At 49.0% G+C, this 21,366-nt stretch overlaps 2 protein-coding genes across 3 annotated transcripts in view; one reads left to right on the plus strand and one right to left on the minus strand.

Moving 5' to 3' along the window:
- The window catches only part of Sema1a (semaphorin 1a), a 176,850-nt gene extending 159,751 nt beyond the window's left edge, over positions 1 to 17,099 (plus strand). Inside the window, exons 5-10 of one of the 2 annotated variants that reach the window (XM_076813103.1) lie at positions 3,815 to 3,903; positions 4,470 to 4,611; positions 4,924 to 5,272; positions 5,356 to 5,972; positions 6,080 to 6,290; positions 7,186 to 17,099. In XM_076813103.1, the coding sequence (XP_076669218.1) occupies positions 3,815 to 3,903; positions 4,470 to 4,611; positions 4,924 to 5,272; positions 5,356 to 5,972; positions 6,080 to 6,290; positions 7,186 to 7,456 (1,679 nt within the window). In that variant the 3' untranslated portion in view covers positions 7,457 to 17,099. Of the gene's footprint in view, positions 1 to 3,814; positions 3,904 to 4,469; positions 4,612 to 4,923; positions 5,273 to 5,355; positions 5,973 to 6,079; positions 6,291 to 7,182 lie in introns of both variants that reach the window. The other variant, XM_076813101.1, reaches the window with a different exon arrangement.
- Positions 17,100 to 17,456: 357 nt separating this feature from the next.
- LOC143369274 (inactive tyrosine-protein kinase 7) overlaps positions 17,457 to 21,366 on the minus strand; it is a 47,720-nt gene continuing 43,810 nt past the window's right edge. The window contains exon 9 of the mRNA XM_076813016.1: positions 17,457 to 21,315. Within this exon, the coding sequence (XP_076669131.1) occupies positions 20,258 to 21,315 (1,058 nt within the window). The 3' untranslated portion in view covers positions 17,457 to 20,257. The remainder of the gene's footprint in view (positions 21,316 to 21,366) is intronic.

The raw sequence follows: 21,366 nt of genomic DNA on the forward strand, positions 1-21,366 counted from the left end.
TTGCCCATTGACAATTATCGTGATCGTCGTTGCTACGTATTCGCTGCGAATCGTCGGATTTCCAGTAACGCGGCTCGGAAAATTATGCGCGTGAAGTTAGCCCCCTTTCGTTGAAAAATTAAAAAGTCATTGTTGTACTAGTTTGTACTAGGGTATAGGGCCCATATACCGGACATGCAGTGATGGCATGAAAGTTATTTAAGAATTTCAACATTTTTTTCGTACATTCTGGGAATTTTTTGCATTGAATTGATTGTTAAGCATCTTCGTAAGTTCAGGACTTTTTTATTTAAGGGGTTATACCTGGTCAGGCGGCCGAAAAGAGGCGAATGTTTGTGAATTTTTTTTGTAAAAGCGGAAGCATATATTCTTACAGAACATTTTGCATATAAAAGAGCCACATTTAAAGAACATTTGGTAATTTTTTCGTAGAAAAATGTTTACGTTTATAATAAAGTAACAACCCACATCCAAGAAGCCTTTTTAAAAATTTGGTTTTGCCCTGAGCACTGCTATTCGGAAGCAGATTACCTAAAATCAAAAAACAAAAAAGATTTCGTTAGTATATTAATGTATCTTCCGATTGACGGAGAGAATTTTCCGAAATATTAATTAAAAACAAAATGGCGGCTATTTAAAGTTGAAATTCTGATTTTTCGTGCAAAAATCACGCGAAAAAAATCAGAATTTCAACTTTAAATAGCCGCCATTTTGTTCTAAATTAATTTTCCGGAAAATTCTCCCCGTTAATTGGAAGATACATTAATATACTACCGAAATCTTTTTTGTTTTTTGATTTTAGGTACTCTGCTTCCGAATGGCAGTGCTCACCGCAAAACCAAATTTTTAAAAAGGCTTCTTGGATGTCGGTTGTTACTTTATTATAAATGTAAATATTTTTCTACGAAAAAATTACCAAATGTTCTTTAAATGTTGCTCTTTTAAGCGCAAAAAGTTTCGTAAAAATATACGCTTCCGCTTCTACGAAAAAAATTCACAAATATTCGCCTCTTTTCGGCCGCCTGACTAGGTATAACCCCTTAAATAAATAATGAATTATTAAAGAGATATTAGTAAAAATGTAAAAGAAAATTTTGTCGTAATTACCGGACACGCTTAAAGCTTGAGAACTATTTACCGTGCCCGAGCTACCGGACACTGTCTAGATGCATTATCCACTTTACTAAAACATCTTCGTGAGATTCTGTTCCTGGTTTTTTGTCCTTATATTTGTTCTTAATTTTGACGTGTAACGTGCTCCTTGGAATGCCAAACTGTATGCTGGCTGCATTTACCGATAATTGATGGGAGGTTATACCCTCTAATGCTTTGTTATTCGAATCTTTATTGTATTCTTTTCTTATAGTTTTACTCATATTCAGATCTGCCAAATAAAGTTTTTAATGTTAAAAATTCTCTTAAATGTTCACAAATATTGTTACTTTAATGTAAACACCTACTTCGATTCCAAAATAAGTTAGATCCTTCGAACGTTCACGAACATCCGGTAACTGTCGAGTCAACACGAATATTGACGCAGTCCTCGGATTCGCTTTAATTTTTAAACGATTTTATTCAGCTTCGATCCCCTGTTTGTTTGTTTGTTTGTTTGTTTGTATGTTTGTATGTATGGTTCAAATCTGGCAACTCAAATTTAACCCACTTCCAACTATCCAATTGTCTTGAAACTTTGCAGACGTGCGTAGATTGGATGACAGTACAATATTTAAAAAAACCTACATTAATTACAAAAACCTTCATTTATTTAGAAAACTATAATTTCAAATGTTATTATAAGAATATTATATTTTAATTTATATAGCCTGGATTTTATAAATCATGAAAATGAATATTGTGTACGACAATAGGGGGCTGTCTGGTATATGGACCCTTTACCCTAGCTTTGTACCGCTGAGAGTTTACTAAAATTCAAAATCGGTTTCGAAAAAATTGAGAAAACCAAGTGCGATGTTATCCCCTCCACTTTGGAAAACTTTATTTTTCTCGATTGCATTGCATTGTACTAGTTGCACAGAGTATGGCACCAGAGTTACGAGATTTTGACGATGAAGTGGTCATCCTCGTGATGTCGCAAGAACAGCTCAAATTGCAAAGCACAAACAAGAAATGATAAAAACGGTACAGAAATAAATCAATATCCTCGCAACCCGCAAATAGCTAAAATCATTAGTAATTTACTACCATACTTTCCGTTATATGCTGGGTTAATATTACAAAATTTTTAATTTGACAAGTTGCACGCTGCGACCAGTGCCGCCGAATCAGAAATGAACGATACCAATCATCGTTTATTATTAAATGGTTTACTAAAATCGTTGCGCGCGGACGATTTATTTCATATGAGTGCTGGGCACTGCATTTTTTTATTTTTCTTCGAAACAAAACTAGTTAAACCATTTTTTTCGAACGGTACACTACTCGGCGCCACTGTTACAATGCAGTACAATCGAGACAAACGAAGTTTCCCAAAAAGGGGGGGCTATAAAATTGGTTTTCCCATTTTGTCGAAAATGGTTTTGAATTTTTGGAAACTCAGCGGTACAACGCGGTACAAAGCAAGTACAAACTAGTACAACAATGACTTTGTAGTATATAAAAAAAAAAGAGGTAGCTAACTTCATACACATCGGAGAACATTCGTTGAACTCGATGAAGCGCCGTGAATTTCGCCAGGAATGTCATTCCACCCTGCGCTAACGTCGAGCACTTCTCTACCCGCGGAGAGAAAGAGCCGTGCTGAAAAAGCAGACGGGGAGGAAGAGGGTTGGTTCTCTCGATCTTCTCCCTAGTCGTCCCGCTCGTCCCACTCGTTCCGCTCGTCCACCACGACTTCCTCCGGCGCTTTGTCTCGATGGAGACGCGGTTAAATGCGCTGAGAAAGAAAGACAGCTGGACGAGCGGGCCGGAACGTCAGATGGATCCTCGGGGCTGCGGAGGAGGGGAGGAAACGACAGAAAATTTATGAGTCGAAGCTCGGCGGGTCGGTCGGATATATACCTACGCGGCGCGCGAGATTAATATTACTTTATGAATCCTAAGAAGCTTATGAAAACCCTGTCAAGTTAATAAATCGATAAAGTTTTCCCACTTTATCGGGCGCTTGTGTGCGACAACCGGGGCAACGGTGGCTGAGGGAGGCCAAGGCAGGAGGCAGGGAGCGCAACGACCGAGAAGAGTAGAGAAAAATTGAGAGCGAAGGAAGAGGGAACCAACCGCGTCGTTTCAGCGCGACACCGTTCGAATAACCGAGGAAATAAAAGGGTTCTCTCGCGCATTCTCCTAACCAGCTTATTTCCACGGCGTGCGAGTCGTCGTCGCGCGCCCGCGCGCGCTCCTCCTCCGCTCTGGGAAAGTGAAATTCATTTGGACGATCGCGGGGAATCTGCCGGCGGTAATTGAATCGACACCGAAACGGGTGTAATGATTTTTTAACGGCGAATCGATGCAGGCGCCGCGCCGCGCACCGATGGAAACAAACGCCGGATTATCCTTCCATTTGTGTCCCTCGCAGTTCCGAGCAGCTTCCGACGGGAATCTGGCGCCGGGGCTGGCAGTCGTTCTCATGAACTAGCGAATTTCTAACGAACGGCCGCGTCTTTATTCCCCCGCCAGCTAGCTGTATGCGTGCATAGCCGGCTTATCTGCGTGGTTTATTGCGGCCCGTTCGTTGCCCCGCAAGCCGGCTAGTTATCACGTTCGTTTATTTATAAGGGAACTTTATATTCGCCCGTTCCACCGGCGGTGTACGCAATAACAGTAATAGCCTTGTAATGCATGCGCATTCTAATTGCAGCGCCCAACTTCGTGAGCTCCATGTCCCAAGGAGACTTCGTCTACTTCTTCTTCCGGGAGACCGCTGTAGAATATATCAATTGTGGCAAGGTAAGCAGTTCCCCGTTCAACTGTGCCCGACGTGGATCTGGTCCGCGGCGACACGCTTTTTCCCTTCGCCCGTTAACTAGGTCGCACTTTATGATTAACAGGCGAGTTAACTCGTTTTACGCGCAGCGAGCGCTAAATACACACCGCGCAACATTTACTCGTCTGTACTCGCGCGGCTATTAAATTCTCACTACAAACCGAGCCACCCTCTGCGGTTAACGGATTAACAAAAACTGCGTAGTCAAAGGTGGCTCTAACTCGTGGACGGTTTGCGGCGAAACAGAAAAGTTTACAGGCGGTTGTCGGTTCCAATTTATCCTCAAAGATACCGACGTGGAGTTTCTCTCGCGCGTAATTTCATGCCGAGGAAGATGCATCGACGAACCTACGTACACACACACACGCATACAAGATACACGTGCACGCATGATATCTGGGCTTGGATAGAATCGAGGGACTGGGACGCGCGATTTTATCGAGCAGCTCGCGACGCGCTCTATTCCGAACCCCCCGCGAGAAATGGCAACACCTTTTTCACGCTGGTCCCTCTCGTGCCATTCTTGCAGACAGTCTACTCTCGCGTGGCGAGGGTCTGTAAATACGACCGAGGCGGTCCCCATCGTTATCGCAATAGGTGGACCTCGTTCCTAAAGTCCCGGCTTAATTGCTCCGTCACCGGAGACTTTCCTTTCTACTTCAATGAAATACGTAAGTACACGCTCCGTTCGCTCCTCGATTGCGCTGTCAGCTTAGGCGATCGATCTCCGGGCCACAGACCCGTCGTTCGTGGACAGAAACGCGTTCGGCGAGCAGAGATTCCTTCTCGTTTGAAATCGATTCCCCTGGAGATCGGGGATCGACCGGCTGGCTGGGTCATCGAATTTAAAAAGCGGCTATTTGCTCGCTCGAGGGGCTGGGAAATAAATTTTCCCGGCGGCTCGTAAACGTCTACGGCTGCCGGCGTAGCGGCGCCGCGCGCAAACAAAGGGCCACGAAATTACAGCGAGCGGTTATTTGCAGAATCAACGACGGAGCTGATATCGGGTCAGTACGGCAATAAGTCCGCGCAGCTGATATACGGCACGTTCACCACCCCGGTGAACAGCATCAGCGGCTCGGCCGTTTGCGCCTTCTCCTTGCAGGACATCACCGACGCGTTCAAGGGAAATTTCAAGGAGCAGAGTGCCATTAACTCCAACTGGCTGCCCGTGCAGAGCGCCAAGGTCCCCAACCCCAGACCTGGACAGTGCGTCAACGACTCACGCAGCCTGCCCGATCTCACCCTCAACTTCATCCACACGCACTCCCTCATGGACGAGCTGGTGCCAAGCTTCTTCGGCCAGCCCATCGTCATCCGCACCAGCTTCCAGTGAGTGTCGTTCTTTCACCCGAGTTACCATGCTGCAAGGTTGCCGCGCCAAGGCTCTAACGCGCGGCCTGTCCAATCTGCAGTTACAGGTTCACTCAGATCGCCGTGGATCCCCAAGTGAAGACTCCCGGCGGCAAGACGTACGACGTGCTGTTCATCGGCACCGATAACGGGAAGGTGATCAAGGCGGTGAATGCCGATTCCGCGGACACTCACCTGAAGGTCAGCCCGGTGGTGATCGAGGAGATCCAGGCGTTCCCGTCATCGGTGCCGGTGCGGGGCATAAAGGTGGTGAGGGCCTCGCAGGCTGGGGACGGCCTCGAGGACGGCAGACTGGTCGTGATCGCCGACAGTCAGGTGCAGGCCCTCAGGCTCCACCGCTGCTACAGCGATAGGATCTTGTCGTGCGGCGAGTGCGTGGCCCTGCAGGACCCGTACTGCGCCTGGGACAAGGTGGAAGGCAAGTGCAGGGCCCTGGTGGGCCCAGCCGCGACGGACGCTAGCAGGTTCTTGCAGAGCGTCGCGACCGGCTTGCACGCCTCCTGCCCACCGAGCAAAAGCCTGAACAAGGACGCAGGCAGCGTCGGCGCCATCTCCGCGAATCAGAACAAATTCCCTCTGGACTCGATGATCCCCAACAAGGACGGCCAGGGGGGCGAGATCATAAATATCATGCAGGACGAAGAGCAAGACAGTTCAGGTAAGACGAGCTGCGAGTTCCTGCGGAGATCGCTACCGACTTGGTTAGAGCTAGCGACTTGGAGTGAACGATCGCTCACGTCGTTTCGTGCTTCTCGGTTCACTCAGGTCCAGAGGTGTCAGCGGCAGACTCTCCGCCGCCGCAGTACTCGGTGGAAACACTGGTGATGGCCGTGGTGGCTGGCGCGCTGGCAGCTCTGTTGGTCGGCTTCGTGGCGGGCTACCTGTGCGGCAGGAAATGCAGGAAAGATGAGGACGACAATCTGCCATATCCGGATACGGAGTACGAGTACTTCGAGCAACGGCAAAACGTCAACAGGTGAGTGACGACTCTGACGCGTGTCACGAGTTCTTCGTGCTTTCGCCCGTCACCTGGGCGGGACCAGTTGAGGCTATCAGCGTAATAGTGGCGTAAACCCCAAACTTTTGTTTATATTACAATTTTAAATCAATAAGAAAAAATCACTTTAGGGTATCGCAAAGTTATTTTGTTCACTTAGGAGCTGGATGTGTGTATTCCAAATGTCATTGTTCGTCATATATCCAAAATTGGTGTTAATATCTATTATATGTTTTGAGATATTTAGCGTGTTACATTCGCCCCCCTGTTACTACCGCCCCCGGTCTACCCTATAAGGTGAATGTCCCAATTTCTGCTAATGAGCAAACAATCTGCAGACAATCATTTAAGAGGTAACTCGTCACAAAGAAGGTGTAAAAAATTTGTTTGCGATCAAAATTTGCAGAGTAATTGATTAGTTCTTTAATAATAAATCAACCAATTCAAAAACTATTTAAGCATGATTTTTCAAGATGTTTAACTATTAATAATTTGTAATTAAATATATAATGCTCTAAATGTACGTATTGCCCCAAGCTCCTGCATAACTCGCGTAAATGTTCAAATAACTTAGAATTATTTTGTTGCAACTATAGTACAAACGTAACGCATATAATAATAAGAAAAATACGAATTGAGCAGAAATTGGAACATGCACCTTAGAATTAAAATTTTTCTGTATAAGAGGTGGCTGAAATGTCAATCCACCCAAGATCGTGTGTGTTGGCCACTATTGCGCTGCTAGCTTCGATTAACCACCGCCAAGTTAACAGGTCCGATCCGAATGTGCCTAGAAGGGAGGGTCGAATCGGCGATGCCTCTTAGATACTAAAGGGACAAACAGGCTGACAATTTGGTTTCGTTGTTGCAGCAGGCAAGCGCCTGAGCCAAAGTTACTGCCCCAGGAGGAGGTGACGTACGCGGAGCCGGTTCTGGTACCGCAGCCTCCGAAGTTACATTCCCCAAAGGGCACGATGCGAAAGCCACCGCCGACCCCGACGGAAACGCTGTTCCAGTTCCCGGACGGGTACGGTTTCCGCGGGCCGAGGGACAACTTCGGCACCCTGCGGTCCCACCAGGGCGACGCGTATCGGCGCAACGACGGGTTCGCGACCACGCGGAGCGTGAAGAAGGTTTATCTCTGAGAAACGAGCGAGGAGGGAGGTGGCCGTCACCGGAGCCTAGGACGGCCGGCACGTAATCGCCACAACGCGACAACAGCGGCCAGGAGTAGTCGCGCTGTGACGTCCGGGGGACAATCGAACCGCGAGCTCGCGGGCCCGAGGGCGCTAGAGTCGCCCTCGCCACCCTCGAGCGTATCGTCCAGTTCCCCGTCTCCTCCCTCCTCGTCACCCTCGCCCACCCTCGTACCGATCGCCATGACCGGAGGTGGCGGGTCGCCGCCACCACCAACGCCGCCCTGCAGCTTCATCTATCGGTCATAGTCGTCGTCGTCGTCGGCGTCGGCCTCCTCGCCGCCGCCGTCGTACTCCGCTTCTTGTTACGCGACGCCACCGGCCGAGACGCAGTTCTACTACGGCTCCGCCGAGCGTTCTGATCGTGTATAGTGAGAACAAGGCGTGTCCAAGCCGCCGAGCCGTCGAGGGAACCACCTCGGCGCGCTCCACCTATGCGCGCTGACTTTCCCTGGATTTTAATTTTCGTCGGTTCCGTTGCGCGTTAGTTGCGGTTTTCGCTTAATCCTCGGTTGCGTTCCAGACCGTCGGAGTCACCGGCGCACATCTGTCGTATATGCGTGTCGATCGAGTCTAGAGATTACCGATAGCACCAAAACCTAACCCAGCACTTTCCTCCGGACACGGCCAGGCGACCATCCCGCGGGATACACGGTGTCCGACGATCGACGGATATGTCGCTAATCGCTTCGAGCCCGTGCCCTCCGTGAGGAGGCAGAGTCTTTCTCGCGTAGTCCCGACCGAGCGAGCGAGCAGAGTTGACCGAGTTCGGTGGGGTCAGGCTCGATCGACGGGACGGCGCCGCGCAACGTCGCGATCTCCGCCGTTTTGCCCCGTATCCGGAGTTCCGGTTGCCGAAACCGCGCGTAGTATTACGGCATGGTTTTCTTCTCGTGTGAAGTCAATTAAAAGAGACTATCGTCGGACTCGACTTGCGATTTTTCTAATGTTGTAATATTTAAACGAGCGAGTGATCGACAGTGCCATTTATTGTTCGCGTAATACTACCGCGTGCCTCGATAAACAAGGGACCTCCGCGCGACGATCGCGGCGTTGGTCGCTGGACGCGACAGATCGGTCGCCCGGCACCGAAGGAAGAACGAAGGAAAGGAGGGAAAGTGGGAAGAGACACTGTTGGGCTTCGTAATCACGGCACTCCCGCCGTAGACACGCGATCGTTCCCCGTGAAATCGCGGAGATCGCCATGTTGCCTTTTTACGATGGGTTGGTTGAATCAGCAGGCTCCCTTAACTGCCACGTGTACAGTCGAGCGACGATGATTGTCGCCGAGCAGTTCCCGCGACCGATTCCTACTTTTGCGCGTACGTTTCGGAGAACCGCGCGTTTCACTACCCGCACAATATACGTAAGCAGAGAGCGAAAGCGAGCAGGGGAGGAGAGAGAGAGCGTGCGCGAGAGTTGTTTCGGGACAGTTGGGAAGGACACGGTGACAGCAGAAACGAAGGGGCGAGATAGAAGGAACGAGTGCGAGAGAGAGACACAGAGAGACAGAGGTACAGGGCTTGTATGTAAATAACACATATATACAAAGAGATGAAAAATAACATATACAACGGTTTAAGAGTTCTTAAGAGCGGCAGAGGGAAACGGGGAGAGACGAGAATCAGTCCATCTGGATTCTAGAATCTGGGCCCGATGGTACACGTAGACATCTATCTTAAAGTGCTTCTTATTTCAGTGTGTTTAGAGGTAACGCGTATGTGATATATTCTATATGACGAGATGTTTTCTAGGCGTTCACAGAGAGAGAGAGAGAGAGAGAGGGAGTGAAAGAGAGAGAGAGAAAGAAAGGATGAGAGGAAAGAGAGGGAGCGTGGAAGCGTTGAGGGACGGTGAGAGGGAGGGCGCGACTCGAACGATTCTCTTCGACGAATCGATTCTTTTTGCACGATAGACGCGGCGATCACCTCACGGCCCTTTGTTCACAAGAATTCATCGCTGCGCTTTCAGGGCCTCCCGTCGAAATCGCGTTGAACCGTCGACGAGTTGACGCCGCTGTCCTACGAGTCGTTACGAAATTGTCGATAAAACGGTGAAGTGGGATCTCACTCCGTTTTATTCGCGATCTTGATCTCACGTTTGTCTTTTGCACAACTATCCGTCGAGCGGCTTTTTGTCTCCCGCGGTCCCGCTAAATGGCCAGAGACACTTGCGTGCAATTCTGTGAACAACCGAGCGGGGGTGTCGCACCGCTTTCATTTTCGTTTCGTTCTTGTTCTTGTTCGACACGCACACGATAACACAGATCACACACGGGAGAACCGGCTTGTAGGTCACGCTGCTAAAGAATATCGCTCCGACTCCGACGAATCTCACCAGAAAGCCTAAGTTCACTTTTCGGTCGGCTCTACGGTTTCCGAGGAAAATTGTCCGGGGAATGTTCACGGAGCGCGTGCCAACTGTGCGAAGTTGCTCCACTCTGCACCCTGTGGTGGTTGGAAAGATATTCTTTAGCCACGTGTCCGTGACGATGACGCTCCTCGTCGATGGTGTCGATTGTTAATCGACCGACCGATCGACCCGCTTTTAATTGACGAGCCGAGGCCCGCCCGGATACATTCGCCCCCTAAACGGTAAGACTGAAAAGACTCCTCGAGGGGTGGGCCTCTCTATCCGTTAATCGTTCTTAGAAATACGATTAGGTGTCGGCATCGACGGACAAGGTTTCCTTTGTCGGCGGTAGAAATTTTCATCGCGTTTCTTACGATCAGTTGGTCCCGTTTCACTTGCAGAGGACAGGGGCGCCCTGTGATGTTTTTTTCGACGCGGCGAAAGTCCGTTGAAGCTTCAACGGTAGAGACTTCGGTCAGCTGCTGCCACTGCGAGAAGGCTTTGACGTTCGCGCGCGTCAAGGAACTTTGGCCCGAGAAGTCTGGAAGGGACAGGCGCGGGGCGCTCGGTGTCCCTGCTGGCGAAGCGACAGCTTGACAGGAGAAGGAGGCACGATTTATATACATACCTATACACGAACACATTGGACACACGTACACACAGGGGCGCGGGAATCCGCGCTGTTTCGAAGCTGCCATATATTAATCGAGCCGACGCTTCTCGTCGTCGCGAAGTATCTAATTATACCTCCGGGGGTGTGTGAGTAGCGTATTTCTAACGGGTTGCTTTTCACGTTGATCGGAGAGGAACGGACGTTTTTTCTAAGTTTGATACGACACACGAGTTCGCGTTTTATCCGGTTAGGGCTCTACTAAATCTCTTAGCGATGACTTTTCGCGAATGGAAGACTCAGGCATGATACCAAAGATATTACTCGTAAACTAGGCACCCCGTTGGTCGTTGTGATGACGGTTGAACGTTAGAGGCGCACAAAACAAGCAGGGACGGGTGGGGCCCGTCGCACAAAACCGACACACACGTTGCTGTTCACGTTCGAAGGCAACGGGCGAGGAACAGCCTCGGTGAATCGAGCAGACAGATCACCGGCCATCCCTCGCGGCCCTTCTTTTACCCTCCGCGTCCGCCGCGCGGCAGCGCTCAGAAGTTTCCTATTTTTCTATTCACCGTCACTCGAGGACGCAGTTCTTTTCTTCCTTAGGCTCCGTCGATCGGATCGTGCGTGTTCATCGCGAGACTTAGCCGGTGCCACTGTTTTTTACACGCCACAAATTGTACGGGCCGATCACACTTCGCCCTCGCCAAAGTCGAGCGGAGACTTCGGACGTCCTGTCCGACGTTTCTGGCTTTCTTTCGCGCTGCCTGGCTGGAAAAGGGTAAACGATCGGGTCGGCGAGGTTCGGACGATCCAGGGGACACCAGAGTCGCGATCGCGATGGAAATGGGGATAAGCAGGAGAACGATCGAATTGCGCGTGACGTGTTGGAATCAAGTAATGCATGAAAGGCTGAGACGGGTATTTTTCCAGATAGCAGCACGATGGGAGTGGAAGAAATAAATTCAGACTTGTATAATCTTTACGATATTATAACCGCGTTAATGCTTTTAGTAAGAGTTAAAGGAAGAAAAAAGGCCCTGGCGGGGAGAGTTAAGGATGATTCGTGTTAGGAAAAAAAGAAACGTGTTCAAAGGAGCTCGCGCGTTCGTGTTGTTTAAGCCAGTAAGGAACGGATTCCATCCAAGATACAAAAATGAAGAAAAAAAAAGGGGAAGATTGTCTCTCAAAAGTGTTGTTGCGTGGACGAAATTGTTTTCGGCAGTGTTGTTCGTTGAGTTTCTCTGTTCGGAGGTTGGATCTTGGTCCGCGATGGTGTAGTTGGATCGCGAAGGGAAGGGGAATAGGGGAGAGAAGGTAAGGGAGGGCAAGGAGGAAGGAAATTTTGGGAAGAAGCTTCCGTCGCCGACGCGTCGCGGGTGACGGGGCGCGATGATTTCATGCATTATTTCATTTCAATCGCTTGAGAAGCCCGAGTTTATTTGTCTGTACATTTCTGAGGGGAGAGGAAGAGAACGAACGGTGGGCAGGGAAGGTAGGAAGAGGTGGGGAGGGAAGGGGAGAATGCGCGTGTGCTTGAGCGTGAAAAGTTTAACCAGTTATTACGATTATAAATTGAGAAAAAAAAAATATTAGGTAGACACGCGGGCCCTCCTCGTTTGAGAGGGAGGGACCCGCGTTTAGACGTCGCAGCATGTATGGGACAAGAGTTTGACGATGAAAGCTTAGACATAAGTAGAGGATTAGCGAACGGTATATATATAAATATAAATATAAATAAATATAAATATAAATATAAATAAAAAAAAAATATATATAGAACGCTTGAAACGTATATTAATATTATAACTTTTTATAAATATATTTTTCCGTCGAAGTCTAGCCTAGTTGGATACATACACGGTTATTAACGACTATTAATTTATCCGATCTGATTATTAATATCGAGGATCTAGCGTTAATTCGAACATTTTAGACGTCATAGTTTTACAATGATAGGCGGAGTTGTACGAATTGTAAGCCAACGAGTGGCGAGTCGAAGGGCGAGGGTGGAGAAGGGAGAAGGAAAAGAGAAACACATTAGTACCTAAAATTATGAAGTTTAAACTACTAGCGTTGAGCCATTCGGGGAAGGGTAGCCCGGCCGCCCCGCGATCCGTCGATCGAGTCGCGCCGAAATCGCTACCCGACGGGGTCGATGGTAGATGGTCGATAGTCCATGGTCGAGGGGATATTGTTCACAGAGGTGCCGAGGAGGCATGGCTCGCCGAGCGACCGGGACGCCCCTTTCGTGCTTTGTAATTAAGTGAGAGAGACGAACGAAGCGACCGAGAGAGAGCGTGGTTAGAGAGCGTGACAGAGAACGAGAGCGTGAATGGAAGAGAGCGAGAGAATGTGAGAGAGAAAGAGTGACACGGCGAGAATACATACGCACTTATACATAGTCTGCATATACGTAGAGATCCTTTGTTTCTTTTCTCTTCTTCTGTTTCCTCTTGGTATTTCCAGACAGGGAGAGAGAAAGGGAGAAAGAGAGAGAAAAGAGCGCGCGCATGTGTGTGTTTGAGTGTGTGTAGGCTGTGTGAGAGAGAAAGAGAGAACGAGGGTCCGGCGTGGGTGCCCCGAATCCACCCCCGCAGAAAATGACACGCGGTCCGGGCTCTCGTCGCGCGTTCCAACACGGGCGAGCACTAATTACCGCATGTACCGCTAATTAATAATTACCGATAACTACCGAGTAATAATCATACTGATAACTAAAGTAATAGAACGATCGCGATAACCAGAGGATTTTTAAAAGGTGAAAATGAAGGACACTTATAGTATTTATCAACGATAAAGTAACGAGAACGTAACACGTATTTTGCTTCTTCCTAATACAGTGCCGTTTACGCTATTTTTTACTGTAACTGATAGAGAAATTCGGCCGGGGGTGCACGCGCGGTATTCGGGGGCGGAGCGTGCGTTGTGCCACCACCCCCCCCAGCAGATATTCGCGAGATCGTGCGTGCGATTCAGCGAGAACCGGAGAGCGAGAGAGCAGAGCGATCGTGTGTATGAAAGAGGGAGAGGGACGTGGGGAGAGAGCGAGTCGAATTTCTAATTAGTCCGATCGACTGTCGTGCGCTTTTGCGAAAATTCACTCCCGTAACGGGCGACCCTGGCCGCCACCTCGTGTTCCTTCTTCTCACAGAGATCGTAAGCTCCCACCGCTGCGAACTGTGTCTTCGGCGTTCGGAGCAATCTGTCGCCCGGTTTCCCGTTCTTTTGCCAAAGTCTTGGAAGATCGCTGTTTCCTCTCCGGGCACAAGCGTTCGCTGTCAATTACAAACCAACCCGCAGGCATAATTCTTAATCGTAGTACGAGGGTCGTGGATTTTAATTAGCATCGACACGGCGTTATCGTTCGCGCTGCCAATTACGCTAATCGATTCTGAAATGCGAAAATCAGATTTCCCCGGCCGGGGTCGCGGAGTTTTGCGGGAGGAGGGGGGCGGACGGGGGCGCGGGGGCCTTTGACTAAATTATCGCGCACGATCGTGCGACTCCGCCGTAATTTACTAGTGAGAACACCATTCGAGATTAATCGACGAGAGAGAGAGAGAGGAAGAGAGTGTGCGCGTACGTGCGTGTGTGTGCGAAATGAAGAGCTGGAACGAGAGAATGAGGGAAGCGATAAGTTTCGGCGCGACGTCCCGACGACGCGGCGAGATTCCATTTGTTCACGCGACTCCACGTGGGCCCGCTCGCGGGGAGTCTGACCGATTTTAAAAGGATTATAGTACCAGGGGAATGAATAATAATGAATAATAATATAATTAATAATACTAATAATAACGATAATGCATTAATACCGAAGGTATATTATTGCCGATAATTATATTGTAACGACACGAGAATGATATTATATAATACTCTTTATAAACGCAGAAGGAATGGGTGGTGTAACGCGATGATGCACGAATGCCGAGAAGAGAGTGTGCCGCGGTATGTATGCTTTTCGCGTGCGCGTGTGTGTGCGTGCGTGCGTCACGGACGTGAGTGGATGAGAAATAAAATTTATTGCGCGCGAGAGAGAGAGCGAGAATGGAAGAGAGAGAGAGAGATAGGAGGGCGACGAAGTAGTCTTTTTCGCAGTAGGCTGACGGTAGAGACACGGCACGTCTAATATTAACGAAGAAAACGTAAAATAATTAAAAAAGTAAAGTAAAAAAAAAAATATCATAACGCGAAAAAAGGTACAGTAGTGATTTACTATCGGCTGACACGTAGTGTGAATGCTGACATAGAAGAAGCATGCTGGCAACGAGTGCTTTTGTGGATTCCGAGGTGGATGTTTAAACAAAGGACCCGGCTTGCTTTCGCGTTCCTTCGTCCTCGCGGACGTGGCGCTCGGTGGATCGATGCTCACCGATCGCTGCCTTCGTCCCGGGCACGGATTCTCGATAATTCCAAGTCACACTGCGCTTCCGCTTGCTACAGACAGAACACGGACAAAGTATCGCATGCGAAATTACTGAGCGCCGTTAAACACGTATCCGCATTTCAGTAACCGGCGAAATTGGCACGAACGATGCTCTACGACGTAATTAGCAAAACAGACGAAACAGAGGGCGTTCGTGCGTCTCGATGGTTGCTGCTATTGTCAGCGATAGTATCGTCGTCAAATTGTACCAGCGGGTACGTACCTTCGTTAACTCTGGCAACGGTACTATAACCGATAACAGCGAAACTCTCGAGACCATCGTTTAACCGTGCTCTTCGTGGTCGTTCTTGCCTCGCGACACTTGCTTTCCCGGAAACAGAAAAACTCGCGACGAGGGAACGTAAGGGTGGGAGCGGACGAGTGGGTGAAGAGAGGGGTGAGGGAGAGACTCGTTTCCATTACCGTATTGCGTCTGTTATGCCTGACATAGTTCGCTATTAAGGAGAAGGGGGAAGGTGGAGGATATTCACGGGGGAAGAGATGCTTGGAAAAAGTCGGGGCGACGCGGTTCCGGAGGGGCTTGGGGAGGGGGCGGTGGAATAAAAAGAAAAAAGAAAAAAGGGGGTACTGGAATAAGGAGGATGGAGGGAAAGCGAGCCGGACTGAAAGATCGAGCGGGGCGAGTACGAAGGAGCAAAGGAGAACGAAAGAAGTGCCGAGAGAAAGGGGAGAGAGAATGAGAGAACGAGAGGGAAGCGAGCAAGAGGGAGAAAATGAAGAGGAGCGATTGTAGATTCGGAAAGTCACTTAGCCAGCAGACTGCTGTTCATAGTGCCCTGTTATAGTGGGTTCCCTAGGCAGAGTGGCAGAGACGCGATTAAGAAAGCAAAAGCAAGAGAGACGGAGTAGAGTGGGAGGAGAGTGACGGGGAGATTTGCTGGGGAGAATAGAGAGCCGCGCGCGCGGAATAGAGAGAACAACGGGGATATGTCGGGAATTGATGTAACCCAACCGCGAGTTTCGAGCGGCCTTTTCTTCGAATCGAAAGTTAATGTCGGTTGGAAATGTTGGGACGGCGAAGCGATCGAGACTTTTCCTCGATACTGCCTTCTCCCACATTTAGCCACCGTGATTGAGGTGGCGAGACAAACGAGAGAGCGAAACATTCGCGAGGATCGCGTTCCTCGTGGCGAAGCAACGATCCCGCTGAGCGCTCGCGCCGCGACACTCCGACGTTCCGCGACTTTTTCGAGGAACGTTCGCCAGCCTGCCGTGGCCCGGTTCGCCGGTCCCGAGCAACAGTAACGAGCGATATCGTATGGTACTACTACTGCGAATCGGTAGATAGGAACGATGCTACCGACTACTATTAATCCTAGGGTTACTATTACTACTACTACTACTATTACTACTGTCTACGAGCACGAGGCGCGGCTCGCAGCGGGATCGTTGCGCCACTGGGCCGATGATGGATCGGCGCCACAGGAAGGCGCGGATCGATCGTTGAACGGGGAAGGGTCTTCGATCGCCGGCGAAAAGCTTCCCAGCGATGTCTCCCGGCGCAGGATAGGATTGCGGGAGAAGAAGTTGTAGCTTTGCGAATAGACGCAAATAACGAGGTACTCCGCTCTCTGCCCACGGGACCCTGATCTATTTTTCAGAATACGCTATTGTGATTATTACTATATGATAACATTTAAAGAAAAAAAAAACACTAAAACCACAAAAAACACCTTGTACTATTGTTTATTATACGATTCTGACGATTATTATTTATAATGTTAATAATCTATATTAACGATAATTACCGCATTATACCATTATTATATTTAGTACTATTTAGAGAGTGAGGCTGCTACTATATTAATGAATTAAGTACTATAAGTAACGGATTAAGTAATTCATTAGACTTTATATATAAATATATAAATATTACTAAACATACTCTTCGCGTCGAACTGCGTTTATCGGTTTTCTCTTCGTATACACGTTGATTTCCTATACATATACGAAATATATATATAAATACTATAAATATAAATATACATAAAAGTATTTAATAATCACCGTACGACTGCCTCTGACTCGAATTTTCTTTTCCGGCCGCTTGTTCAGTCGGCGTTACGAACGTTCTTTCGTTTCATCCATTTACGATTCGACGACTACGTTATTTTATATATCGTAATAGACATAGACTGTACCACGAAATATTAAGTAAAAATAAATTTGATTAGGTAATACCGTCATCTTTCTCATTTCAACATCTACCTCCACTCCATCCACAAATCCCATCGCACGAACTACAAACGAAAGTTTTGGGTGGACAAACCTGGAGTAATCGTGGACGATCACATCTTACCTTTAGGTCTGGGTTAAAATAAGAGTAAAATGTTGATAGTTCATAGTTGTGTGCCGATGACGAATTTTTTAATTTGTCCATAACTTTTTTCTGAAGGGTGGACAAACAAAAATTTTTGTTGGCCAACGTGGGCAAACGAATGCCACCGATTTTTTTCTTCAAAAAATTCGCATTTAGGGGTGCCATCTTCACAGACCTGAAAAGGGGTTAATTAGGTAGTAATTATAGAATCACCATCTTCATTTTTATCCACCTTTATTTAATCGTAGCACATACTATTTCAAAGATTCATAAGTACGATGTAGATAAAAAAGTACAAATATTTACAAAATACTGTAAAAAAGAAATCGATTACAAAACGCCTAGGGATATGGAACGTCGTTTAAAAAATGGATCATGCGTTCGCTGCTCGCTTACACTTTTCCTTTTTTCCCACCGTATATGACTAGACACATTAGGCATAATATAATAGGTCGCTTCGTTGAAAATCACCGGCGCAGCGTTTCTTCTCTCTCTCTCTCTTTCGGTGTCCAGCCACGCCGACCGCCGGCTTGCCGATCGGTCGCGCGCGGAGTGTCCCACCACTTCCAGGTCCCTATGCGCTCTCCCGAGGCAAGTCGACGGGTCGACGGTCTTAGCCCCGGAAAACTCGGTCAGCGAATGATGCGAGCACAGTTAGGCGCTCGCCGACTGATCGGCTCGAACGAGCGCAAGGTGCGAGCGAAGTTGCTGCAAGGTATGTTCCCAACGTACTTTACATTACAAGAATATCTGTCGGCATGTACTGCGAACATTTAGGAAGCATCTGAAGAACCCAGACCGGACGTTTGCAAGCGCTCTGGCGAACATTGATCGTCGATCGGACCGTTGCGATCTACGATTCCCAGCAACGATGGCGATCGGAACGGAAGAGGTCTGTACCGTGAACGAAGAGAAAGCAGAGAAAACCCATTGGAACTGTAAAGGAGCGAGTTGTTCGTCCCCGAAGAAACGGCTATTCCTTTGAAAGGAAGATTAGAAGCGCGAACGATCAACGACAACGTTCGATGCTCTTGCAAAATCGTGACTCTACGTGGACCCACGGGGACAAGGATCGATGCGTGCAACTTCGGTGCGACGAGGGTGCATTAAATTAGGGAATGGTCGTATTCGCTATGATTATGAACCTTTAACGTTACAGAGATTACTCATTGGCAGTGTTTACCTTAGTGTCTCGTACATCTAGATGCGTATATGGTACATTATAGGTATATTTTATATACGTATACGTATGCAGAGCTGAGGAATATTTGGAGCACTGTTCTACCTCATCCTCCTCCAAGCTGACCGGGAGATCATCCTTCCTCTCTGCTCTAGAATTTCGGCATTGTCAGCTCTGTACGCGTACGTGTGTCCCTTACGTGAGCTAGCATAGTAATCGCAGTGGTATGTATATCGGATGCGGAGTACGTTAATACGATCATATACTGAATATTCTCAGCTATATCCCTTTAATCCTGCTACCGAACAGCTCGTTTGCGGTTCGTGGTTCTTTGTACCCCTCGAGCTCGGAAGCACGCGAGCGGGCGCGCACGGTTGACAGAAAGCGAACGTCGCTGGACGAATCGGACTTGTCCGTTTCGAAGAATAAATTGGCGAACATAGGGCGGGGCGTCGCGCTGAGCTCGAGCAATTCGCGATGCCCTCGAGTGCGGCTGGTGCGCGTTAGAAACGATATGAACTCTCGACAAACGAAATGAAACGGCTTCGTTGTATGTACGGATTTCGTGATATGGACGGTCGAGGTGTCCGACACATTCTCGCGGAAGTTCGGGGCTGTTCCCAGAGAAAGGCGGGCTCTCGACGAGACGGACTCTAACCCTATTCCTCGTCGAATGCAAAAATAGTCCGTGAAGTGGTGCTCGATATAGAATTTCATCCACGCGACCGTGAAATCCTCGCTGTGTTCGCCCAGCAGGGACGAGGACGCCTTCCTGCCTCTCGCGAGGCGGCTCTTCTCCGGAAAGAAACGAGAAACAATGAGAACGATAGCGTCGCGATCCTTCGGGAGTGTTTATCGATGAATCAAGCCAAAACTCGGATCTCGCGATTGTACTTAACGAACGAACTTACAGTTACACCCACGGTATGTACAAGGCCGTTTGCTTTTTTTCCCTCGTCCACTCGATATCGAGCAGTCGCTCTTCTGGCTCTTTCTTCTCTCCTCCTCTATGTGCGTGCAGGAGATGGCCCAAGCGTTCGAAGCCGTTCGCGTAATTGCGGGAAACTATGCATGCTTGCGGTCACGCGAGTGGCTTCGCACCCGTGGCCCAGCCAGTGCACGTACGCATATATTATATATATATAGAGATTCTTATATATATATATGTACGTTTCAGACGCAAGTGTACGCTATAAATAATCCTTAAGCCTTAGACCTTAACGGAATACAACGAGTGTAGAGGCGAATTAGGCAGATATAAAAATCGTCGTTGGTTTTAAATTGTTGATATGGTCGTGATACTTTCTTAACGATGCGTTTCACACTGTGGCCTGCGATCTCTTCTGCCGTTAACGACAACATAGCGTATCTTACGATTATTCGATGTGCGGTGATCGATATACCTAGATCGTTTACACTGACAGATACTGAGTACTAAATATTGCGTTAGCCGTATAATATTGTAGCGTGTACGGGACCGTACGTATCCCTACTTAATCCGACGTTAGCAGTCATTGGAGCGGATCCTTCTGTGTTACAAATAAATTATAACCTTATCGACCTAATGGACGCGACAGAATACCGCAACACGGGTAATCATTGCGAGAGCGAACTCGGTGAGGCAAGTGCCTACCTCGCGGAGCTAGGTTCCGCGCGGTTCGACAGCGTCGCGAGACGTTCGGGCGGCGTTCGAGATGTCCCACCAAACCTTACCTTCTCCCACCGGATGGTTTCCAGCCTACCTGGTCGAGCAAGTGCCCAGTTCTGGCATCCTTCGCGCAATCATTACCCCTATTCCAGTATGTCCGATTTAGAGCCTCGTGGCGTTGTCGAGCAATCTAGAGACAACTGTCGACGACAATTTCACCTATTTTCGAGACCACCTCGTCGAAGGTGGGTCTCTCCCGCGGGTCGTTGTCCCAGCACTGCACCTGAAGCTCCTGGAGAGCTGGCGGCGCTGCCTTGTGGGGCTTCCACGCGAGCGTCAGGGATTTCAGGGCGCTAAGCACCAGCTCGTCGTTCATTTTATTGAAGGGCAGCTCGCCCTGGTGGAACATCTCCCAGACGAGGCAGGCGAACGAGTAGACGTCGCTCTTGGTGGAGAACTCGTCCTCGTAGACCGCCTCGTATGGCAGCCATCTGAGCGGGATCACTTGGTTCCGGTGTTTCGTATATTCCTGCTGGTACGGCTCCTTGGACATGCACGGCAGAGAGATCTTGATGGTGAGGTTGCTGGCGATCAGGCAGTTCCGGGCGGCAATGTCCTTGTGCACGAGGCGACTGTCCGCGAGATGCTTCAATCCTTTGGCGGCCTGATTGGACAGAGATAGGATCTGAGCGACCGAGAGCTGGGGCGCGCGAGGCTGCTTGGCGGTCTCGTGCGTCGGGCTGGCGTTGTTGTCCTTCCGCGAAGCGATCAGGAACTGCTTCAGATCGCCCCAGTCGGTGTACTCGAGGATCATGTAGTCCGGCTCCTCTTCGCGGCACAGGCCGATCAGCTTCACCACGTTCTCGTGGTTGAGCTTGTGCAGGAGGTCCAGGTGTCGCTTGAAATCCTGCAGAGCCATTTCGTCCTTCGTGTTGATCAGGCTCTTCACCATCACCAGAGACTCCTTGTCGCCGTCCACCTGGTACTTGGTCGCGTAGACCTCGCCGAACTCGCCGCGGCCCAGCGGCTTCAGGTCCTTGAGGTTGCTGCGCGACACCGCGATCTTGTCGTAGTTGGACTTGGACTTCTTCGACTGGTTGCTGCTCTGGCTGTGAGCGGTGTCCGCCCCGTCGCTTTTGTTGTGCGAATCGCGGTTCTCCTTTTTCTTGCCGGTCGAGTTCATCTTGCAGTTGCTGGTCTCCTTTAGCTCGGTCTGCTCCTCCTGCACCTCGCCGTTCTCCAGTTTCTCTGCGCGATTGAAATCGTGATTATTGGCGGACGGCGCTCACGACGGCGCGA

This window comes from Andrena cerasifolii, chromosome 5, assembly GCF_050908995.1.
Source record: "Andrena cerasifolii isolate SP2316 chromosome 5, iyAndCera1_principal, whole genome shotgun sequence".
NCBI classification, from domain to species: domain Eukaryota; kingdom Metazoa; phylum Arthropoda; class Insecta; order Hymenoptera; family Andrenidae; genus Andrena; species Andrena cerasifolii.